Below are 25,160 nucleotides of genomic sequence, written 5' to 3'. Positions count from 1 at the left end.
AAATATGACTGAGTGAATGCACTGAGAGCATGTAAGATTTTAAAATTGTGTCTGATTATTGGCTAAATGTTACATTCTCAGCATCTATGACAAAACTGTTTTAATAAGAGCTCTGATAACAATGATGTTGAACATCCTAATTATAATCTCTATGTTTTGTCAAGTTTATTTCGGCAGTCCCTATTTGCACAACTGCATTTGCTTGCCAGTTCACAGTGAGTTGCATTTTTATCTGTTATGCTTGCTTCATTCAGTGTAATCCCTTAAGAAAATACAGACCTTTATAAACAGATAATCCTTAAACAGCAGCCTACAGTTACTTAAAATATCTATTCACAAGCTAGTTTCTGTGTAAATAAAGACTTAAAGAATGTGTGTGAGAATGGTTCCTGGAAAAGTGATTACTCTAAACCCATTCTCTGCTGTGCAAATATATCAAACTTTGTGATGAAGTTGTTAATTAACATAAAATCCCATTGTTTAGAATGTATTACCTAGCACAGTGAACAGCTTTTAAAAGCTAACATAGATTCTGTTTTTTCCTTTGAAGTACATATTGGAGACATTTCTTCCAGAATTACAAACACAACAGATAATACTTACGTGTGTATCTTAATGAAAGTGTTGCTACAATATTCTATATAAATTATTCTTCAACAGGTATATTTAATGAAAAAGTTGTTCTGCATCAAGTGAAATACTTGGGGCTCATGGAAAATCTTAGGGTACGTAGAGCAGGATTTGCTTTCCGACGAGTTTATGAGTTGTTCTTGCAGCGTTACAAAAGTCTGTGTCCGGAAACATGGCCATTTTATAAAGGGAGTGCCAAAGATGGTGTGCAGACACTAGTGAATTATTTGGGCTATGGAAAAGATGACTACAGAATGGGCAGGTCAGTGTCCATTTCAGTTTTATGAGTGAATGAAATTCTGTTACTGTCCTGATATAATAAATTAAAGAATTACATTTTTAAGAATTTTGTAGTTTATTTAATAAGCGGTATTTTATTACTTACAATCTGTATTGTAATTACCAGCAAATTTAATTGATACATTAACAACATAGGAAAAGATAGAATGCCACACTAATTTGTAGTGCACAACTAAAAGATATTTACACAAATATTTTGGCATTTAATTTGCTTCCTATTTGAAATTCACAGGACGAAACTTTTCATTCGGTTTCCTAAAACTCTCTTTGAAACAGAGGATGCCTTTCAAGAAAGGAAAAATTATGTTGCCACCATCATTCAGAAAGTGTGGAAAGGTATTCTTCAGCGGAGGAAATACATTGAAATGAGGAATTCTGCTATTATTATACAGAAATACATTCGTAGACATTTGGCACAGAATGAAGCACAGAGGAGAAGAAAAGGAGTAGAAGCAATAAGAAGGTAAAATTTTTTGCTTCAGTTGCAATATCACATTTATCTTTATCATTCTGATTCCAATAAGGAATAAATATGCTTCTGTTCTCTCATTCAATTTTTAACAAATCTATCAATATGCTGACAGTTTAAGAAATTGCTATGCATTACAGGTTCATCAAAGGCTTTATTACTCGCCATGGTCCAGTTAATGAGGTGAACAAGGGATTTATCCAGGTGGCAAAAGTTCACTACTTAAATAGATTGGCCAAAAGTTTGCCTAAAAGTGTGCTGGATAAATCATGGCCACCTTGCCCTCAGTCATGCACAGAGGTAAATTACCTACATAATTTTAATACTATAATTTGAAGCAGGTTAATTGTAACACTATTTAAATATTTCCTAAAGAATTCGTAAGTAACTAATAATATCATGTATATCATCAGTTCCATATTAACTGCAAGGAAAAGTTAGGTTGTAACAAATTAGGTTGTAAGTACATCACATATAGCATAATTTACGTAACCAGTGGAAGCTCAGGTATTTTATGCAGACAATATATGCATGTATATGCAATATGATAAGATAACATGAGAATTTTCCTCAGTTGTGAAAATGTGACAATTGTGATGTTAAAATATTTTTGGTTGAGACTAATGTCTTTCCTACTGGCAGTGTTGTATGTGACATATCTTCCCTAGTCATCCAGATTTAGGTTTTCTGTGGTTTCCCTAAATCACTTAAGACAGATGTTGGATTGATTCTTGTGAAAAAGACACAGCCAATTTACTTCCATATCCTTCCTCAGTCCGAGTGTGCTTCCTCTGTGTTCAATGATCTAGTTGTCATGGTGTCATACTCTAATTCCCCTCCCTGCATTCTGGTTCTGTTGTAATTGTGGGAATTATGTTATCCTAAGAAAATTAAAAATTTGTCAAAAAAGTAGTTCAAATAAAGATGCTGCTTTTTTGCATGTGTGTTCCCTGCATACAGGGAGGGGGAGGGGGGATGCACAGAGAGTAATTATCCATAATTATTGGAAATATTCACTATTGTGCAATACTTTAGGCTTCCAGGTATTTACATCAGCTGCATGAACGATGGCTGGCACGAAAGTATCGACTGTCTCTAACACCTGAAGCTAAGAAGCAGTTCGAGCTCAAAATATTGGCAGAATCATTGTTTAAAGGTATTATTATAATTATTATTATTTTTAATGAGATCTGTGTAAACTGTGTCTCATATTATCCTGTTTAATTGTGGTATTTCCATTATTATTATTATTTCTTTCTTGTCTCAGACGTTATGTCTGGTTAAAAATGGAAGGTGACGCGGACCTTGATCAAGCGTGACTTCCTTTTTACTGTATGGTATACATTACATTGCATTTAGGAACTTTCGGGTAATTGAACAAGTGTCAATAATTACAGATTTCTGTAGTTGTATATATAAGTTTGGATGTAGCTGTATTGCATTGATGTACTGGTGGATATTGTGTGGTATGACTCCTGTAGTTGATAGTATAATTGGTATGATGTCAACTTTATCCTGATGCCATATGTCTTTGACTTCCTCAGCCAGTTGGATGTATTTTTCAATTTTTTCTCCTGTTTTCTTTTGTATATTTGTTGTATTGGGTATGGATATTTCGATTAGTTGTGTTAATTTCTTCTTTTTATTGGTGAGTATGATGTCAGGTTTGTTATGTGGTGGTGTTTTATCTGTTATAACGGTTCTGTTCCAGTATAATTTGTATTCATCGTTCTCTAGTACATTTTGTGGTGCATACTTGTATGTGGGAACATGTTGTTTTATAAGTTTATGTTGTAAGGCAAGCTATTGATGTATTATTTTTGCTACATTGTCATGTCTTCTGGGGTATTCTGTATTCGCTAGTGTTGTACATCTACTTGTGATGTGATCTACTGTTTCTATTTGTTGTTTGCAAAGTCTGCATTTATCTGTTGTGGTATTGGGATCTTTAATAATATGCCTGCTGTAATATCTGGTGTTTATTGTTTGATCCTGTATTGCAATCATGAATCCTTCCGTCTCACTGTATATATTTCCTTTTATTAGCCATGTGTTGGATGCATCTTGATCGATGTGTGGCTGTGTTAGATGATACGGGTGCTTGCTATGTAGTGTTTTCTTTTTCCAATTTACTTTCTTCGTATCTGTTGATGTTATGTGATCTAAAGGGTTGTAGAAGTGATTATGAAATTGCAGTGGTGTAGCCGATGTATTTATATGAGTGATTGCTTTGTGTATTTTGCTAGTTTCTGCTCGTTCTATAAAGAATTTTCTTAAATTGTCTACCTGTCCATAATGTAGGTTTTTTATGTCGATAAATCCCCTTCCTCCTTCCTTTCTGCTTAATGTGAATCTTTCAGTTGCTGAATGTATGTGATGTATTCTATATTTGTGGCATTGTGATCGTGTAAGTGTATTTAGTGCTTCTAGGTCTGTGTTACTCCATTTCACTACTCCAAATGAGTAGGTCAATATTGGTATAGCATAAGTATTTATAGCTTTTGTCTTGTTTCTTGCTGTCTATTCTGTTTTCAGTATTTTTGTTAGTCTTTGTCTATATTTTTATTTTAGTTCTTCTTTAATATTTGTATTATCTATTCCTATTTTTTGTCTGTATCCTAGATATTTATAGGCATCTGTTTTTTCCATCGCTTCTATGCAGTCGCTGTGGTTATCCAATATGTAATCTTCTTGTTTAGTGTGTTTTCCCTCGACTATGCTATTTTTCTTACATTTGTCTGTTCCAAAAGCCATATTTATATCATTGCTGAATATTTCTGTTATCTTTAGTAATTGGTTGAGTTGTTGATTTGTTGCTGCCAGTAGTTTTAGATCATCCATGTATAGCAGATGTGTGATTTTGTGTGGGTATGTTCCAGTAATATTGTATCCATAATTTGTATTATTTAGCATGTTGGATAGTGGGTTCAGAGCAAGGCAGAACCAGAAAGGACTTAATGAGTCTCCTTGGTATATTCCACGCTTAATCTGTATTGGTTGTGATGTGATATTATTTGAATTTGTTTGGATATTAAGTGTGGTTTTCCAATTTTTCATTACTATGTTTAGGAACTGTATCAATTTAGGATCAACTTTGTATATTTCCAATATTTGTAGTAACCATGAGTGGGGTACACTATCAAAAGCTTTTTGGTAATCAATGTATGCGTAGTGCAGCGACCTTTGTTTAGTTTTAGCTTGATACGTCACCTCTGCATCTATTATCAGTTGCTCTTTACATCCTCGTGCTCCTTTGTAACAGCCTTTTTGTTCTTCATTTATAATTTTGTTCTGTGTTGTATGTGTCATTAATTTCTGTTTAATGACTGAAGTTAATATTTTGTATATTGTTGGTAGGCATGTTATGGGGCGATATTTAGCTGGGTTCGCTATGTCTGTTTGATCGTTAGGTTTCAGATGTGTTATTCCGTGTGTAAGTGTATCAGGGAATGTGTATGGGTCTGCAATGTAACTGTTAAATAATTTATAAAAACAAAGATGAGGTGACCCACCGAACAAAAGCGCTGGCAGGTCGATAGACACACAAACATACACACAAAACTCAAGCCTTCGCAACAAACCGTTGCCTCATCAGGAAAGAGGGAAGGAGAGGGGAAGACGAAAGGAAGTGGGCTCTAAGGGAGAGGGTAAGGAGTCATTCCAATCCCGGGAGCGGAAAGACTTACCTTAGGGGGAAAAAAGGACAGGTATACACTCGCACACACGCACATATCCATCCACACATACAGACACAAGCAGACATATTTCTGCTGTCTGCTTGTCTGCTTGTGTCTGTATGTGTGGATGGATATGTGCGTGTGTGCGAGTGTATACCTGTCCTTTTTTCCCCCTAAGGTAAGTCTTTCCGCTCCCGGGATTGGAATGACTCCTTACCCTCTCCCTTAGAGCCCACTTCCTTTCGTCTTCCCCTCTCCTTCCCTCTTTCCTGATGAGGCAACGGTTTGTTGCGAAGGCTTGAGTTTTGTGTGTATGTTTGTGTGTCTATCGACCTGCCAGCGCTTTTGTTCGGTGGGTCGCCTCATCTTTGTTTTTATATATAATTTTTCCCACGTGGAATGTTTCCTTCCATTATATTGTTAAATAATTTAGTTAGATGTGAATGTGTTGAGGTGAACTTCTTTAACCAGAAATTTGCTATTTTATCATTTCCATTATTATTATTATTATTATTATTATTATTATTGTTATTATTTTACAGATAAAAAGAAATCATACCCAAACAGTATAGCTTCAAAATTTGTTGAAGAGAGATTGAAACCTGAGCACAAGACTTTGGTTCCAAGCTTTGTTTCTTCTCATTTGCAAAATGGAGATAAGGTGCTGGTGAGTAACTGGTCAATACCTGAGCAACTAAAATTTATTAAATACTAGCTGCACCCCACAGTATTACCCAAGGCTAAACTGTTCTTTACAAAGAAATGTTAATGCCAAAACACTTTATCCATGCATCTGTCCGCAGCTCGTGGTCGTGCGGTAGCATTCTCGCTTCCCGCGCCCGGGTTCCCGGGTTCGTGTTGTGTGATGTCCTTAGGTTAGTTAGGTTTAAGTAGTTCTAAGTTCTAGGGGACTGATGGCCATAGATGTTAAGTCCCATAGTGCTCAGAGCCATGCATCTGTCCCATCGCAAAAGTTTTATCTGGAAGGTATTGAGGCATGAGCCATGGTGCAGCAGAGTCAGCAACTGTAAAATGTAATTATGTTAACTTTCAGCCTCCAGTTGCATAATCAAAGAAACTTTACGTAGGTTTTGGCTACAATAATGTTGCCTTCTTTAGAAATGCCACAATATAAAATTAAAACATGCCAGATAATGGCTACTGTAGCATGTGGTAAGCTTTTACTGAGGCTGGATTTGATGATGATATGCGAGCATGTCCTCTGATAACAAGCACATATGTGAGGGCAGATCACATTGTTGCACATACAAATATTACAAAACTTGCACTGCAGCAAACTAGAAACTGCATATTTTCTCTTGTCGAATTAGTACGTTTGTTACTCCTTCACGCTGAAGTTAGATTTGGATGAACTTTGGAATGGAGATAGCCTATATTTTGAATTGACACATAGGCTACCTTTTACTCCAAAGAAAATCACTGTTCCTGTGGGATTGCCAACATGACTATTGTTTCCGTGGGATGGGTGATGTGACTAAAATGTCACTCATGAAAGTTAACCATCAAATTAATTCATTAAGTTTAGCATAGAGATATTCTGCCCAAGAATGAATTGGTGCGGAACATCAGTAACAAAATTACTGATGAAGTACCTGGTGAGGCGACCACATACACATCAATCGATACAGTGACAAACAAGAGACGACACTACTACATAGTCTGTAAATTTTCTAAACGCTTTAGAGCTTTTGGAGCACTGTCTCACAAGTTGGAGGTGAAGGTGTGTTCACCTGTCGTGCTAATGGCACAACATGATTGTTTACAGATAGGTATTGCACTAGATTTCTGGCTCTCCATACTCACAAGGACAACCACAATCTTTTCCATGATAGGTATTGTCGCTAACAGTCGTGAAATTATTTACTCTCTTTTCCAGCACATTTTGTAATTCATTACTCAGTAATGTAAAACTTAAAATGTTAGTACTAGCAGTACATAGTCACAAGACTGCATCACTTCTACTAATGTTTTGCCAATAGGCCACACAAACGGGCCACATATGTGGGAACAGGTGCTGAGTTGTAACTGGGCACCTCGGGCAGCAATGCAGCAAGCTCAGCTAGTGGTCGCGCGCATGCGCGTTCAGTGTAATACTGACTTAAAACCGGAAAATGTTAACTGAGATTATTATGAAAAATAATTTATTGCAGTAGTTCTGACAACTAATGGCATTAAATCCTAAGTCACTGAAATTACCTTTCCATAAAAGGTCAAAGACATACAACAAGTGTACTGTACATAAGAAAGAATAAACAGTAATTGATAACATCATTTGTTACAGCAACTAAAATGTTACTGGCAAATAAACCATAATACCTGAAGTTACAGTTCTATGAGAGGTAAATAACATTATATAGCGTAAAGGAACCTTTTAATAAAAAGAGGCCATAAGTTAAGATTAACAGTGCCTGAAATGTGTGGAACTTAGCTAAGAATTAACGCTCGTGAATGATAATAAGGACAACTGTCTCATACAGGTTAGCAATTAGAGAGATTAAATATGTGATCAGAAATTAATACATAAGAAAACCAGTAGGCCGTGTCATAGCCAGCTACTGACGTAGGTAGAAGATCATATAAAGTAACGGATTTATCGGACAATAGGTGTGTGCGACGCCACAAAACATTATGAAGACATTGTAGCCAGTGGAGTTACATGCAAACTTTATGAAGCTCTTAAATATAAATATGGCATTTGATGTATAACAAATTGTGAAACAGCATTGAACATAGGTTAGTGTATTAAATATGCAGTGTATACGGTAATCATTACCCGAAGCTACTAATAGGAACAAAAAGGCTGTATGTCATGGCCAGGTATTGGCGTGAGTAATAAGCAGTATACTGTATTAGATTTAACGGGTTACTAAGTAGTACATAGGGATGTAACACACCACAAGTCATTATAAAGGCAGTTATAAAAATTCATGTGTATGCAACCTTTACGAAGCTCAACATTAGTGATACACTATTTTACGTATATCAATTATAAAAAAAGGCCTTAAACTTGTAGAAAATAACGATTACATGAAATGCGTATGTGAACATAAAGATAAAAAGAGCATTGGAATGTGCGTGCCCACCAGCTGAGCTAGCTGCATCGCTGTCTGCGGTGCCCAGTTATGACTCGGTGCCTGCGGCCCACCTGTCTGGCCTATTTATGTGGCCTATCAGCAAAACATTAGTAGAAGTGATGCAGTCTTATGGCTATGTACTGTAGTACTAACATTTTAAGTCTGACAAGGCCGTTATCTGGCATGTTTTAATTTTATATTGTGACATTTCTGAAGAAGGCTACATTATTATAGCCAACCTCCCTAAAGTTTCTTTGCTTATGCAACTGGAGGCTGAAAGTTTACATAATAACAAACATACGTACAAACCTTTGCATTTACAATTTGTGTGGGATTTAATATTAGTGTGCCACTTCATGCTCACAATTTTCTGGAAAGTTGGTGTAGCTCTGGTAGGCCAGAGAAAGTCACAGAATTTTACGAAGGTCAGGGGAATTCAGGGAACACTTTCTAAGAAGTAGGCTGAGTCGTGGGGAAGTAAGGGCCTAGAGTGGTTATTCTCTCTCTCTCTCTCTCTCTCTCTCTCTCTCTCTCTCTCTCTCTCTCACTCTCTCTCTCTCTCTCTCTCTGCAAGAGTACTTCATACTTTTCTAAACTGATGAATTTCTGTTTCTAATTAAGTTTTTCATATCTAAGTCATGAAAATGTCATTAGAGAAAAATGTTTTCAATGAGCAGTGGTTAGGCTCCAAAATTGATTCCCAGTTTGTCAGCCTTCCCTTAAAAATTTTTCTTATTCATCTACAAGTGCCCAAGTAAAAGAGAAATTATGTAAATTGAAGGGGGAGAGGAAGAAAGAGAAGGGAAGGGAAGAAACTAATGATACTAGCTGCATTGGGACATTGTGCCGAATCAGTGGCAATGAGTGAAAATGTGTGCCGGACTAGAACTCAAACCTGGGATCTCCTGCTTACAAGACAGTGGTGTTAACTACAGCACCATATGGACACAGTGTTTTATTGGACTATCTCAGCATGCTCTGTGGCTGGCTCACAATCCCACCTGGCATCACATACCTGCAGTCCCTGCCCATGTCATCCATGCTCACTAATTTTAGATTCCCACCAATGAAGGATATGTGTTCATTGCCCATCAAGGCGAATCAATTATATGAATGCACCCTTGAATGCATTAATATAAAAGTGAAAATGTTGTTAACCCTAGTAAAGTAGAAATCCAACCAAGTAGTCAATTCCAAGCAAGTATTCACATTTCAAACAAACGTGAGGCATGTAGTGCATCAATGTGGAAACTTGATTGACAGTTAGTTGAATTATTTACGCCAGGGATGATGTTTTAAAAATCAAAGCGATATGGGCTTTGTTAGTTGTAAATAATAACTTTTCACTGAACTCGTGTTCGGATGTTGGAGAGACATTCAAACTGATGTTTTCAGACAGCTCTGTTGCTCCAACTTCAAAATGTTTGCAACAAAATGCAAAATATTTTATTAATTATGACCTTTCTCTCAATTTTTCTGATGGCCTGAAAAATAAGCTGTATCAGTGTCATTACCTTATCCTAAGTTCTTGATTAGTAATTTAACAAAATTGGGAGATCAGATTAATGTATTTGAGAAGTGTTTTTATGTCAGGGAAGTAGAGTTTTACTTAATGATTTCATTGTAACAATTTGACCATCAGATTCAGAAAAAGTTACGCAAATTTCAGAAAGTTGTGATAACTTATTCCTTGTTTTACCATTGAAATTCACTTTTTATTCAAAAGGAGAAATTTTTCAATAATCCAGTTAACAGCTGAATGAGGGTGATATTATTACTGTCCTAGTTTTTATTTAGTATTGTATTAAAGGCTAGGCTTGTGTGTTGGTAATTATTCTGAATTCTTGATGCTACATTTGTTAACTAAGAGGTTAGATATTTAATTCATTGTAATAATTTTTTTACAGTACTCAATTTCTGTGACAAAGTATGATCGGCATGGTTACAAACCAAGAGAGCGAGCCATGCTAGTAACAAGCAAGTCGTTGTATGTCTTAGATGGAAAGACTTTCAAATTGAAGCATAATCTGCCTCTAAACAGCATCCAAGAAATTGTTGTAACAACAGCATCTGACAATCTGATGTTGTTAAGGATACCACCAGATCTGAAAAAAGACAAGGTATTTGTGTTATCTTTGCATTTTTTGCTTTGCCTACTGATTGATCAGCCCCCACCCCCTCCCTTTCAAATGGTGAAGTATTTTTCATCCATATTATTATGCAAGGCACAGAACTCTTTCGCTCATGCATTCACTTAGAGAGAAAAATAGCTGTACTTTGAAAAAGCCACTTCTCCTTTTTCTTATACAACTCAGCTGCTGTTTCTTTCGAATACTTCAAAGGAAGATCTGTGTAGTACAAACATTAGAGTTAGGCACAGTTTACATTCCTGCGACTAAATATTCTTATAAATTGTTGGAGTGGCTAATGAAGTGTCCTTTTCTTTAATATCTGATGATTTTCAGTATTTTGCCTTATGTATGTCAGTAACTTGTTATAGACATCAGAGTAAAAGGAAAACCTGATAGAGATGCATAATCTATAAGAAAATTACATTTACTTCTAACATTGTGATTGAGAATTCTATAGCTCATCCCATATTCCTTTTTATTGTTGTTCACAAACCTCATTAGGGAGTACATGTATTGACTTATAAGTGATAGAGTCCCTAGGTCCTAGAAGGGGCTTTTGTGAGATGTTCTGTTATCATTGTTGAACAGTTTTCACACAGTACACTTATGTAAATACTTTCTTACCTTAGCTGCATTTCCCTAGGAAATTAAACAATAGGAAACTAATGACTGAAAATATGCTAAGTACGTAAGCAATCCTCCCACACACAAGTCAGCCCAATGAGAAAGTTTTACGTCTATAGGTGCAATGCAGGCAGAACAGAGTCTTTTTAGTTAACTTACCCATGTAATGGTGCCACTTCAGTCTAATGCCCATCTCAGTGCCTAGAATGTGTGCGCATTTGTATCTACTTCTGGTTGCCAGACAGTAAATAATTGTTGTTCTTCTTATTGTGAAGGAGCTTGCTAAGAAAAATTGGACAAGAATTTGGCTTGATGCAAGACACCATTTTGTAGTTTTGTTTTCACCCAGACATGTTCAGCTCTTTTTGTGCTATCTACAGCAGATTTATTTGTTTATTTTCTTTGTGCAAAATTGTTTGTTACATGTTAACCTATAAAGAAACTTGTAGCACAAAATAGTTACATTTGTAAAATGTGCAATTAAAGTCAAATACTTTATATTAGTTTACATATAGTATGGAGTTGAGACTTGTATCACGGAATTGAGGAATTCTCGATATGTGTAAAGGCTCTAGATTTTTAGTAAAAATGTGGTGGTTTCCTCTCCCTCTCCCTCCCTGCCCCCTTTTTAATACATTTCTGACTGATAATCACTGTACATTGGGTTATTTTGTTTGTTACTTAGAGTTTTTTTGTGTTATGGTGTTGCTTTGTTTGTGCCAAGGTAACATGCCTATTTCTTTTGCTGTTGTTGTTACAAGTATATTTTCTAATATTTGTTCACTAAGCACAGAGTTTCTGCCACTATTATCTGTTGTTGTGGCTGTGTGGTTTTCAACATAAAAAAACTGTGAGTAATACTCTAAATAACCCAATATATAGCAATTCTCAGTTGTAAATGCATTTAAAATCCCCACCACCACATTTTGCTGTTTGCAAATGACAAGCTGTAGATTGTGTAGTAGATCTAAAGATAGCAGCATAAACAACCAATAGCTTTCTATGAGATATGTAAACAAATGTATACATCGACTCTATTTCCAAATTTACTATAAAATTAGAATCTTTAGACATGTGATAATGAAAAACATAGACTGCCTCACGTCAGCGATGTGTGTACTATATGCATAGTAATGAAAAATATTTGACAACAGTCACTCATTTTACAAATTTACATTTTTTCGTACCAAAAGTTTCTTCAGAGGTTAACATTAAAAACAATTTTGCAGAAAGAAAATAAACAAATAACTCCACTAATGATAATACAAAAAGTGCTAAAACATGTCTGGGTGAAAACAAAATTACAAAAGTGTCTTGTATATGACAAAAATGCTCTCCTATCATTTTGACATACCTGGAAGTGGACGAGTCTTTGTATGAGTGAGGGTTAAACGGTTTTCAGTGAACAGTTGGTAAATCTGTTTCATTTTTTTCCTTGGATTTCTCAGGAATGGATGTGTTTGAGCCCTTTATCAGTATAGCAGACATTAACAAAGAATGCTCTGATGCTGCAGGCTAATCATTTTCATAGGTTAATAATAAGAGTGGGTCATGCACTGAACCTTGCAACACACCATATTTAATATTTGTCCACTACGAATTTAGTATTATTCCTGTTGTGTCATTTGTTAATGTGACCCTCTATTTTATATTGTCAAAGACTCGATTACTGGAATGGATGCTTTAGCATTTGTTTCTCAAGTAGATTTTTCTTATGTATGCAATCAGAGTCCTTGGCAATATCACAGAAAAGCTAAACAGAATATTTTTTCTTGTTTATATCTACCAGAACAGATTCAGTAAGATCATATATTGCTATATGCCAATGTTGGGCTGGTGCCTGCTTTCATGCGGCATGATCAGCTCCAGTTGAACCACTCTGTCAGGAGAGTAGATATGGAGTTGGATCAGTTGCGCAGGGCGGCCACTCTGTCAGACATTGGATTGGTTCCTGTCGAGGCTGTTAATAGGGAGGATTTCACAAGGTGTGACCTACACCTCAATAGGAAAGGGAAGGGTAAACTTTCAGGGTTGTTAGCGAAATCCATAAGGCGGGGGACACTAGTACTCATGGATGTACCTCAGTTTTAGACTAATATCAGTGTCCAATGAGAAGTTCAGGCAGGCAGGTGCTAAAGAAGTCCAAAACTCACAAGATTCTCACAAAAGTAAAGTAAATAATAGTGTTACCATATTTAATGAAAATATTGGCGGATTAAAGAAAAAAGTATATTCTCACAAAAGTAAAGTAAAAAAAAAGTTACCATTTTTCACCAAAATATTCCAGGATTGAAGAATAAGGTAAATGAGCTCCTGGTTTGTTCGGTTGACATTGAATCTGATAATGTAATATACTATGCCTTTCTGAGCATCACATTGTGTCTGATATGGGAAAGGTAAATATCAGTGGTTACAAGCTAGCTGCACATATGAGTAGAGAGAATAAGGTGAGAGGAGTAGTTGCCATATATATGTCAAAAATTATCACTGTGTAAAAAGTTTAGATACAAAAAAGTTCTGCCTGTAGCAACATATAGAAGCATGTGCCTGTCAACTTAAACTGAAGGAGGGCTCTTTCATAATTGTAACAGTATATAGGTCCCCTTCAAGAAACTCATTTATTCCTGGAAAACTTGGATGCTTTGTTGTGCTATCTGTCAGATAGGGGAAAGCAAATTATTATTTGTGGGGACTTCAATGTTGATTCACTGAAAGAGTGTAATAGGAAGAGTGACCTGGAAGTGTTGCTCGGTTCTTTCAATTTGACATATCTGTCATTGATTTTCCTACTCGGGTAGTAAAGGACAGCAGTACATTGATAGATAACACTTTTATAGACCAAGATAAGTTTAAAAACTTAAATTCTTGTCCTGTTGAGAATGGCCTTTCTGATCATGGTGCTCAGCTAGTTACAGTATATGACATAGCTCCATTCAGTAATTCAAAACTACCCTCCAAAGTTCTGTGTTCAGTTAATGACTCGACAATTAGAAATTTCAGGGAAAATCTTCAGCAGTTAGACTGGGATGAGGTGTACAAGGAACCCGATACAAATTTAAAATATAACTTATTTCATGATGCACTTGTGAGAGAATTTGAAAACTGTTTCCTCAAGATAGTAGATAAATGTAATTATAAGAAACCATGCAAAAAACCTTGGCCTACTAAAGGAATAAAAATATATTGTAACCACAAAAGGGAACTGTATCTAACAACAAGAAAGAGTAATGACCCAGAAACAGCGAAATATTATAAAAACTACTGTGCTACATTATGATAGGTTATTAAAAAGTCCAGAAGCATGTGCATCATGTCTGAGATTAATACCTCTGATAACAAAATGAAAACAATTTGGAGTATTATTACAAGGGAGACAGGGCAACCAAGAGTACAGAATGACAGCATTACCATCAAAGTGAATGGAAACTTGACAGAAAACATTTTGAATAACCATTTTTTAAATGTTGTAGAGAAAATAGGATCTAAATGTTCATTAGAAGAAGCAAGGCTTTGACAAAACACAGTTTATACAGTTCCACACAGTAAACGGAATGACACCATTAATAAATATAGACTTGGATTAGAAATCAGTAGCTAAGGTAGAATATTCAAAATTTCTAGGTATATGCATTGATGAGGGGTTGAACTGGAAAAAACACACTGAAGATCTGCTGAAATGTTTGAGTTCAGCTACTTATGCTATTAGGGTCATTGCAAATTTCGGCAATATACAGCTCAGTAAATTAGCTTACCAAGGCTATTTTCATTCTCTGCTTTCGTATGGCATCATATTCTGGGGTAACTCATCATTGAATAAAAGAGTGTTCACTACACAAAAGCGTGTAATCAGAATAATTGCTGGACCTCATCCAAGATCATCCTGCAGACACTTATTTAAAGAGCTAGAGATCTTCACTGTAGCCTCACAATATATATATTCACTTATGAAATTTGTTATTAACAATCTGAAAGAATTCAAAAGTAATAGCAGTGAACATGGCTACAACACTAGGAGAAAGGATGATTTCACTACTCAAGGTTAAATTTAACTTTGGCTCAGAAGGGGGTAAATTATGCTGCCACAAAAGTCTTTGGTCACTTACCTGATAGCATCAAAAGTCTGACAGACAGCCATATAGCATTTACATTTAAAAGGAAATTAACTTCTTCTACTCATTAGATCAATTTTTTGATATAGCAAGTGGGTAAATTGCCCCCCCCCCCCCCCCCACACACACACACACAATTATAAAAAATTAAAAATATTAAGTGTCATGTAATATTTTGTGTAATGTAATATCTTGTTCAAAAGAGAAGCCTTTACAGGAACTAAATGGAACCTTTGTTAAGAGATTATTTTCAGAAACAATTTGAGAGCACAGCAAGTGGGGAGATGAGTGCCTCTTACATTTGTAAATATTTAATAAAAAAGGTCATTATTATATGAAGCAGAAATGCCCAAACATAAATTGATAAATGAGTTGACACATCAAAAATAATTCTTAAAGCACATAGGAAGTTATATAAATATCTAGTCACATCTTGATAAGATCTCAGAGTGGGGCAAATATTGGTAACTTGTTTTAAATGTTAAGAAAGGGAACGTGAGCACTTCAAAAAATGCAGAATTGTAGTATCTAATGACTACAATATCAACAAACCAAAATTCTTGGTTTCATTAAATGAAAAGATCACACACACTCAGTAGAAGGTAAAGCAAGTGGCAGCGTTCAGTTAATTGGTAGGTTGCTGGGAAAATGTTGGCAGTCTCCAAAGAATTTTTTTACAAGACATTCATACATTCTTTCTTTCCAGTGCCCCATATCCAGCAAATGCCATGACAGGATTGGTATGGTTGTCTCCAGTTTTGTATAGAACAAACCATACTCACATATGGCCTATTACCCCCAACCCTAGAGGCAGGAATTGGTGTACCCCTTCTGTCTGCATCTAGTGTAATCCCATGATCAAAACTGACATCATTTTTCAAAGTGTTCGTTCATCATGTATCTGATGCAGAACTTAGGAACCAGCACAGTATTTATGTAGGTTGCTGTGAAAAACCATCTAAAAGCCTCATCCAGGCTAACCGGCACACCAGGCTCCACCATTAGCCAACAAGATTGATTCGATTCAGGGCCAGCATGCCTCCCTGTGTCACAGAAGTGTGCCTCTTAATGCGCACAGGTATCTGGGCTTGTGCATCCTATTGTAGAATCTTTCTCAAGTGTGTAGGACCCATACCAAATAGGACTGACATGATATATTGAACAGGTAGAAAGCAGGGCAGCACACATGGTTGCAGATTTGTTTGACCCACAAGATTGCCAGAGAAGTGCTGAAAAATGTTAACTAGCTGACGTTTGAAGATTGAGGTCATCTCTTCCATGAAAACCTGCTTAGAAAGTTTCAAGATCCAATACTAAGTTCTCTATGTGTGACACACATAGGGACCATAGCACAAGAGACATTTTAGCAATCATTGTTTGTTCTCTTCGTATGTAGATAGATATTGAATGAAATCCTGGTATGTATTACAATGTGGAAGTGCCTTACCACTGTGCACTTCATAGTAGTTCACAGCATTTGGATGAAGAGGGGGGAGGGCATTGGTCAAGGTCTCATTTATGAATCATTGTAGCATGTAGGGAAACCATAACACTTAAATGTGGATGACCAGATAAAGATTTGAACTCTGCTCCTCCTGATTTGAGTGTCCATTACGTTATCACATAACTTGATCAGAGTTATGCACAAATAACTCTGAGAAGACAAAATGATTGGCCAGTGCTTCCATTCAGGAACATAAATGCAATAAGACAAATAGCTTATAAAATTCTTTCTGGTACAAATGGAACTACTTATTAGCAATATGTGGTACATTTGAAAATGGAATAGACAATGTGATCATATTAGTCCTTGTGAAAGGGTGGTTAGCACTTTCTTCTGCCCACTAATACCTTCTGTTGTAATTGCAAATAATAAAAATGGTGTTGTCGTTGTTGTTCTTGTGGTCTTCAGTCCTGAGACTGGTTTGATGCAGCTCTCCATGCTAATCTATCCTGTGCAGGCCTCTTCATCTCCCAGTACCTACTGCAACCTACATCCTTCTGAATCTGCTTAGTGTATTCATCTCTCTGTCTCCCTCTACGATTTTTACCCTCCACGCTGCCCTCAAATGCTAAATTTGTGATCCCTTGATGCCTCAGGACATGTCCTACCAACTGATCCCTTCTTCTAGTCAAGTTGTGCCACAAACTTCTCTTCTCCCCAATCCTGTTCAATACCTCCTCATTAGTTACGTGATCTACCCACCTAATCTTCAACATTCTTCTGTAGCACCACATTTCGAAAGCTTCTATTCTCTTCTTGTCCAAACTATTTATTGTCCATGTTTCACTTCCATACATGGCTACACTCCATACAAATACTTTCATAAACGACTTCCTGACACTTAAATCAATACTCGATGTTAACAAATTTCTCTTCTTCAGAAAAGTTTTCCTTGCCATTGCCAGTCTACATTTTATATCCTCTCTACTTCGACCATGTGTTGACAGATGTGAAAATTACCGAACTATCAGTTTAATAAGTCACAGCTGCAAAATACTAATGCGAATTCTTTACAGACGAATGGAAAAACTGGTAGAAGCCGACCTCGGGGAAGATCAGTTTGGATTCCGTAGAAATGTTAGAACACATGAGGCAATACTGACCTTACGACTTATCTTAGAAGAAAGATTAAGGAAAGGCAAACCTATGTTTCTAGCATTTGTAGACTTAGAGAAAGCTTTTGACAATGTTGACTGGAATACTCTCTTTCAAATTCTAAAGTTGGCAGGGGTAAAATACAGGGAGCGAAAGGCTATATCCAATTTGTACAGAAACCAGATGGCAGTTATAAGAGTCGAGGGGCATGAAAGGGAAGCAGTGGTTGGGAAGGGAGTGAGACATGGTTGTAGCCTGTCCCCGATGTTATTCAATCTGTATATTGAGCAAGCAGTAAAGGAAACAAAAGAAAAATTTGGAGCAGGTATTAAAATCCAGGGAGAAGAAATAAAAGCTTTGAGGTTCACCGATGACATTGTAATTCTGTCAGAGACAGCAAAGGACTTGGAAGAGCAGTTGAACGGAATGGACAGTGTCTTGAAATGTTAAAGGGGTTTATAAATTGTGGGCAATAAGACTCTATTCAAGTGGGAGGAAAACAGTTGCTGTATGGTTAATAGGATATGTAGGCAATGTTCAGAGTAGATTTTCAGCAACAGACCCTGGTAATTCATTGATGCTAAATGAGCCAGGGCATTTTCATATAGGAGAGAAAAGTCATGAAAGGCCAAGGCATTAGCATTCAAGTTAGCAAGTGCTATTAATTTCTGATAGAGTACATTATTTGCTATCCTATGTGAAAACACCAATTCTTTGTGTATTATGCCATTACTGTTGATGGAAATTAACATTGTTTTCATCCATGATAGTGGAAAGCCCAATTTTTTGGGCTCAAAAATGTTTCACTGGCCTATTCAAAACTTGCACTTTGTTACAAGTTTATAGAGAAAACATCAAGTGTAAGCCATCATTAATCAGATTGATGAAAGTGTTCTTGACACAGTCAGTTGCGGATAACAAGCCTTGCCCATTTGCTCTCTTGCCAAAGCTTGTGTGGAAAAGTCTGTCGTTCAGCATCTCTTCCATGATAGATCTGCAGACTACAGCTTCACAAATATTTTGCATTTCTTCTATCATCCAGATCACAACTTTTTGATTGTCTTTAATGATTTTAGTGAAAAAAATTTGCACCACCCAAAATCAGTTGTGCAAGTTACCACTGACCACAACACTCCTTTGAATCAGCTTTGATGTGTCATAAGCTACTTCATCTTTTCCCCAGTAAAAAAAATGCATATTAACTGATTTATAAGGTGTTTAGCTGGTCAGCACTGAATTTTAAAATGACACTTACAGAAATGATTACAAGCAAGAAATGAAATATTTGGTCTGTAACTTAGGGGACAGCAGATACATGCAAGTCAGTTAATATAAAATTGAAATAGGTTTCTGAAGAGATGAAAAGGAACACTAGTTATGTTGTCAAGTGATTGTCAGATTGCCAACGTGAACATTTTTGAAGAGCTACATATCATAGCTGCTTGCAGAACACAGTGAGAGAGACTTCTATGTGCTAACCAAGATGAACATTTTTTGTCAGCTCATCACTGTAATGTTTTCCTACTAATGCATTTTATACACAAAAACTGCTTTCACATTGTGACATGGATTTTTGTCAGATTAGGTGTTAAATTGTTTGCTGACAAGCAACAATAGGATTGTTCAGTTATTACCTGAATAATATTCCTGATGGTATGTGAGTCTTAATGTCAACAGGGAAGGTAGCAACATTTTATGGTGAACTTACATATTGGAATGTTCTGGCATGCACTCTTACATTATTCATGACTGGGTATTATGATTTTCTTAAAGTTTCTTTAATAGGAGTTTTTTCCCCACTGTGAGATGAAAGCTGCAGACTGGCATGTCCCCTTGTACCTCCATTTCCTTTCTTTCTTTCTTTCTTTTTTTTCCATTCTTTTGTGAACAGCATGTAGTGACTGGATAGCTATCAGTACACTGGAACAGACAAGGTACTCAATAGATTTTTGTATTTAATGATCTAATTATGTAATTTTGATTTTATTATAGGGGGATTTGATACTAGAAGCAGAACCTGTAATTGAAGCTGTGACAAAGATAGTGGATATCACCAAGAAACCACAATTGATAAAGATTTTGGAGGCTGACACGTAAGTTACATGTATCTTGCTGAGTTGTTGTTTTTAGGTTTACTTTATAATCTCTAATGGGCCTTAGTATTAATAAATTGGCAGGCAATCTTTGTCGTAATCTCAAATTTATCTCATGTGATAGTTTTCTGTTGAAAAGTCAATCAAGAACACTTTATATCACAAATATACAATCTGATAAAAGGCGTGGCAAATTTACGACATTTAAAAGTTTGTGATCGGGTTGTCATAATATCCTTGTATTACAAGTAGAATCAATAAAAACTTGAACCATTCACTTGTTACAAATACTAATGAACAGTATTAATGAAAAAATATGAGTACATGGAATATCAGAGCACTTTCATCATGGGATTGAAGAGCTCCTAGCAAACAGAACACAGCATGACATTCTTAATGGAGGGACATCTTCAGTTATAAAAGTAATTTTGGGTGTACCCCAAGAGAGTGTTATAGGACTATTATTGTTCTGATTATGTATATGACTTGAGAAGATAACATCGGAAGATGTTCTGTATACATAACAGTATCATTTGTGAAGTTGTAGTGCTAGAAAACTGTAGCAAAATATGGGAAGACCATCAAACAATTGACAGTTGGTACAGGGATTGTCAGGTAAATTGCAGCATAAACAAATTCACATAAATAGGCAGAAACACCATTTCTGAGTGATTATGCAATAGCTAAACAACCACTGGAAGCAGTGACACCCATTAAGTATCTGGGAGTATGAGTATGTGGAATGATTTATGAGGGTGGTTTGGTACATCTGGTAAATTTCTGTGAAAGAATGGAACATTTTCGTTGCACCTTCATGATTGACAAGCTTGATTAGTCCAAGGATAGTATAAAGAATTTCAATGATGTACAGTGTATAGTTCGTTATTGACAGCTGTCTGAATTGGTCAGTGTATAGATTACTCTGCACCATCATTGAAGACCAATTACTTTTGGACTGATGAATTTAAACATTGTTAGACAAACAGCAAAGACAAAGCACACTCTGGCTGCCCAGTTAGCATCACCCCAAAGGAAACCACTGACAGAATACATGGTATGGTAATGCAAGACTGCCAGATAAAAATTTGTGGGATTGCCGAGACTGTAGGCATCGCAACTGAGTGAGTGCATAATATTCTGCACAGAGAACTGGCTATGAAGAAGCTGTGTGTGAGGTGGGTGCAGCGATTGCTCACAGTCGACCAAATGTGCATCCAGCACAACATTTCAACACGTTTAATCACAGAGTTTTTGCACCAATTTGTGACTGTTGATGAAACCTGGATTCATCATTACACACCAGAGTGAAAACAACAATCAAAACAATAAACAAAGGTTGGTGAAAGTGCACCAAAAAAGGCAAAGACCATTCTGTCAGCTGGTAATGTGATGGCCACTATTGTTTGGAATTCCCAAGGAATAATCTTCACAGGTCACTTGGGAAAAATCAGAACCATAATTTTACTTTACTGTGCTGTATTGTTGGAGCATTTGAAACTTACATTGGCTGAGAAAAAGACCAAGGTTGGCACACAAAAAAGTGCTGTTTCACTAGGATCATGCACCTTCCTAAAAATGATGATAAACTTGGTGAAAGTGCATGAAATGATCTTTGTAACGGTTCATCATCCACCCTATTCACCAGGTTTAGCCCCTAAGTGACTTCTTCCTGTCCCCTAACTTGAAACTGTGTCTTGCTGGGAAGGAAGTTACATCAAATGAGGTAGAGATAGTTTTAGTCAGTGAGTATTTTGCAGAGTTTGACAGAACCTATTTTTCCGATGAGATGAAAAAGGTGGAGGTTCACTGGATCAATTGTACATCCCTCAAAGGAGACTGTCAAGAAGTAAGGTGAGGTGTTTACATAACAAATATTTTTTTCTTGCTCTTTTACCAGCCTTACAAAACCACCCTCGTAAGGTGGAATAATCATATAAAATTAATCATAGCAAAGGTAGATGCCAGACAGTTTCATTGGAAGGATCATCGGTAAGTGCAGTCCACCCTCTAAGGAGATAGCCTACAAAACTCTTATTTGACAGGTACTTTAATATTGCTCATCAGTCTGTGACCCTTTACAGACAGGATTAATAGAATAAATAGTGAAGATATGAAGAATAGGAGCATATAAACACAAAAGCTTCACGGAGATATTCATCCAACTCTGGTGGCAGATGATACAAGATAGGTGTTGTACATCAGTGTCATTTACTGTCAAAATCGGAGTGCATACATTCCTGGATATATAGCTTCTTCCTTGTATATCACATGAAATGATCATGACGGTAAAAATTAGAGAGATTTGATCACACACAGAGGTCTGGCAACTCATTCTTGGTACACAAGTACCCTCTGCCACATACACCATAAAGTACCTTGTGGAGTGTAGATGTAGATGAAATATGTTCACAGTAAAAATAGAATGTTGCTCACCTTGTAGAGAAGGCACTAAGCATCCCTGGCAAGCACAACAGAAAATAATATTTAGAAATATTAAGCTTACGGATAAAATCCTGCCTCAGAAATAGAACTCTCTGTCATCGACACAGCAAAAACTTGCTACTATCTCCATTACTATTTCTAGCATTCTTTTTTGTTGTGCCTTTCTGCAACTCGACACCTCTATATGCGAGTAGCAATCTTCCCTCCCTGTATTGTTATTCATCCTGCACTTTTTGTTGTTTGATGTTTACGGTAAGTTCAGCTATGGAAGAAACAACAGGCAGATTTTGGTTCATAGTGTTACTGCAAAAGTCTGACCTGTTTGTAAGAGGCAGCTGAGAAAAGTAATTACAAACATTTCCTTAGGTGAGGCAGTATAAAACTGGACAAACTGGTAATAGCTGAAATTTACAAAAGTGTACAGTGTGGATGGTCATTCAGTTGTTGAAATCATGCAAACATTTGAGAGCATACCATAAAGTAGATACTTGGTTATCTGAAAGTATTCCTGAAATTACCAGGCACTTGAACAATACGTATTATTTATTACAAATTAAATGTACGTGTGACATAATTAAAAAAACAAATTTTTGATTTAGCTGTAATATGTGAATCACATTTCAGTTGTTTGCAACCTAAATGAACAGTTTATATCTTTGATCATGTTCGGTCACAATCAACCAACTGCTTGTAGCCGATTCAGTGAACGTGACAATTTACTAGAAGCTGTTCATATAGTTTCTTAAAATAATTTTTTGACCTTTACTTGCTGTCAATTTTTCTGGCATGTTTTGATGATTCATGTGTCAATAACATTGCTCTCCTAAATGCATATGCAGTCTCTTGACCTTCATCCTTGCACTTCCACGCAACTTCTTTGTTATTTTCTTTGGCTTGCAGTTGTGATATAGGTGGTACCATACTTTTTACTTCAAGACTTAAAATTAATTACAATAAGCTTAAACTGTTTGACATTTTCAAATTTTTGATCAGAAACAAGTGTAATGCAGTTTCTGCCAGGCACAGTGATAAGTCACATTGCTTGGAACAAAGTTCCTGTCGCAAGGCTACTAATAGATAAAAATTAAGGTTATGAGACTTAAGACCTCCAAGCAAATTGAATTTATTATACCATTGTCAAGAGGAAGATATTCTCAAATAAATATGTAGTCACATGTATTGCAAGGAAGAACTATGGATTTGTTATTGGTCACCATATGCAGTAGAACCTCAATTATCTAATTAAGCTAGGGCCCAACCAACATAAATAATAAATAAATAAAATATAAAATGCATCTCGGAGGAACTTTGTATTTGAAACATGAAAACTTAATCGTGTGAAAGAATTAATATGTATGTGCTTATACATGTATTGGTAATGATTGTGGGCAATTGGTACATATGGCATTATAAACAGAAGTTGAAAAACTTTTGGTGAGTCAAGAAAGACAATTATTGGGCATTAAAGAACTTACTGTTCCATTTTTCTTTCATTGAATGGGGCTGGGGCTCTGGAGACACAGGCTGCTCCACAAATACAAAGACAGTTTCAAATACTTCCAAATGTTCTGTTGATGAAGCCAGCTCCTCTGCAGCATATTTATCATCATTAGACTCTTGATGAAACCATTTTTACTAGCTTGTAATTCTGAAATGTGAATTTCACATTGTTACCAGACTCACACATTGACATCTTTGTGAGTAATGTCTTCCAGTTCAGTAAAATATTTTGATAAATTTGAAAGTTCACTGAAGAGCCAAAGAAACTCGTACAGCTGCCTAATATCATATAGGACCTCTGCGAGCATGCAGAAGTGCCACAACATGATGTGTGGACTCAACGAATGTCTGAAGTAGTGCTGGAGGGAACTGACACCATGAATCCTGCAGGCTGTCCATAAATTCATGAGAGTATGAGGTGGTGGAGATCTCTTCTGAACAGCACATTGCAGGCATCCCAAATGTGCTCAATAGTGTTCATGTCTTGGGAGTTAGGTGGCCAGTAGAAGTGTTTAAACTCAGAAAAGTGTTCTTGGAGCCACTCTGTAGCAATTCCGGACTTGAGGGGGTGTCGCATGGACGTGAGGGGGTGTCGCGTGCTGGAATTGTCCAATGCACAATGGACATGAATGGATGCAGGTGATCAGACACGATGCTTATGTATGTGTCAACTGTCAAAATTGTATCTAGACGTATCAGAGGTCCCATATCACTCCAACTGCACATGCCCCAAGTCATTACTGAGCCTCCACCAGCTCGAACAGTCCCCTGCTGACATGCTGGGTCTATGGATGCATGAGGCTGTCTCCATACTTGTACAGGTCCATCCGCTCAATACATTCTGAAATGAGGCTCATCTGACCAGGCAAAAAGTTTCCAGTCAACAACAGTCCGATGTATTTATGTTCCTGCCTTAGAATTTAACAAAAATTATGAAAAGAATAGATTGATACTCACTGTAAAGATGACATGTTGAGTTGTAGGCAGACACAACCAAAAAGACTTTCAGCCAAAACTTTCTTCAGGAAGAAAAACAGAAACACACACATTCACACAAGCAAGCACACCTCACACACTCATGATCACATCTCCGTCCAGAATGTCACATCTTTGGTGAGAATCCACTGTGTCATGACAATCGTAAGCAGCACCAATCCAGAGTGGGATAAGGAAGGGGGAGGTATAGCAGGATACAGATGGGCAGTGAGTAATCAGTGCTGCCTGTGGGGGGGGGGGGGGGGGAGGCTAAGAATAAATCCCATTCATGCAGCTAAGAAATGCTGGTGGTGGAGGAGAGAATCCAGATGTCCCAGGTTGTGGAGCAGCCAATTAAATCAAGCCTGTTACATTCGGCTGCATTTTGTGCCACAGAGTGCTCCACTTTGCCCTTGGCCACAGTCGTGACAGTGTCCAGTCGTCCTAGGTGACAGCTGGTTGGTAGTTGTACCAGTATGCAGAGTTGCACAGGGATTGCAGCATGAGTGGTATAT

General features: G+C 36.7%; 1 protein-coding gene across 2 annotated transcripts in view; it reads left to right on the top strand.

Moving 5' to 3' along the window:
* Positions 1–25,160, top strand: part of LOC124787289 (unconventional myosin IC) — a 416,281-nt gene that overhangs the window by 376,952 nt on the left and 14,169 nt on the right. For both annotated transcript variants that reach the window (XM_047254329.1, XM_047254328.1), the window contains 7 exons: positions 661–892; positions 1,163–1,393; positions 1,540–1,699; positions 2,435–2,555; positions 5,619–5,743; positions 10,079–10,291; positions 19,628–19,728. In XM_047254329.1, coding sequence (XP_047110285.1) covers positions 661–892; positions 1,163–1,393; positions 1,540–1,699; positions 2,435–2,555; positions 5,619–5,743; positions 10,079–10,291; positions 19,628–19,728 — 1,183 coding nt within the window. The remainder of the gene's footprint in view (positions 1–660; positions 893–1,162; positions 1,394–1,539; positions 1,700–2,434; positions 2,556–5,618; positions 5,744–10,078; positions 10,292–19,627; positions 19,729–25,160) is intronic.

The sequence above is a fragment of the Schistocerca piceifrons genome, chromosome 1 (assembly GCF_021461385.2).
Source record: "Schistocerca piceifrons isolate TAMUIC-IGC-003096 chromosome 1, iqSchPice1.1, whole genome shotgun sequence".
Lineage (NCBI taxonomy): Eukaryota > Metazoa > Arthropoda > Insecta > Orthoptera > Acrididae > Schistocerca > Schistocerca piceifrons.
This window is presented reverse-complemented; position numbering and strand designations above follow the sequence as displayed.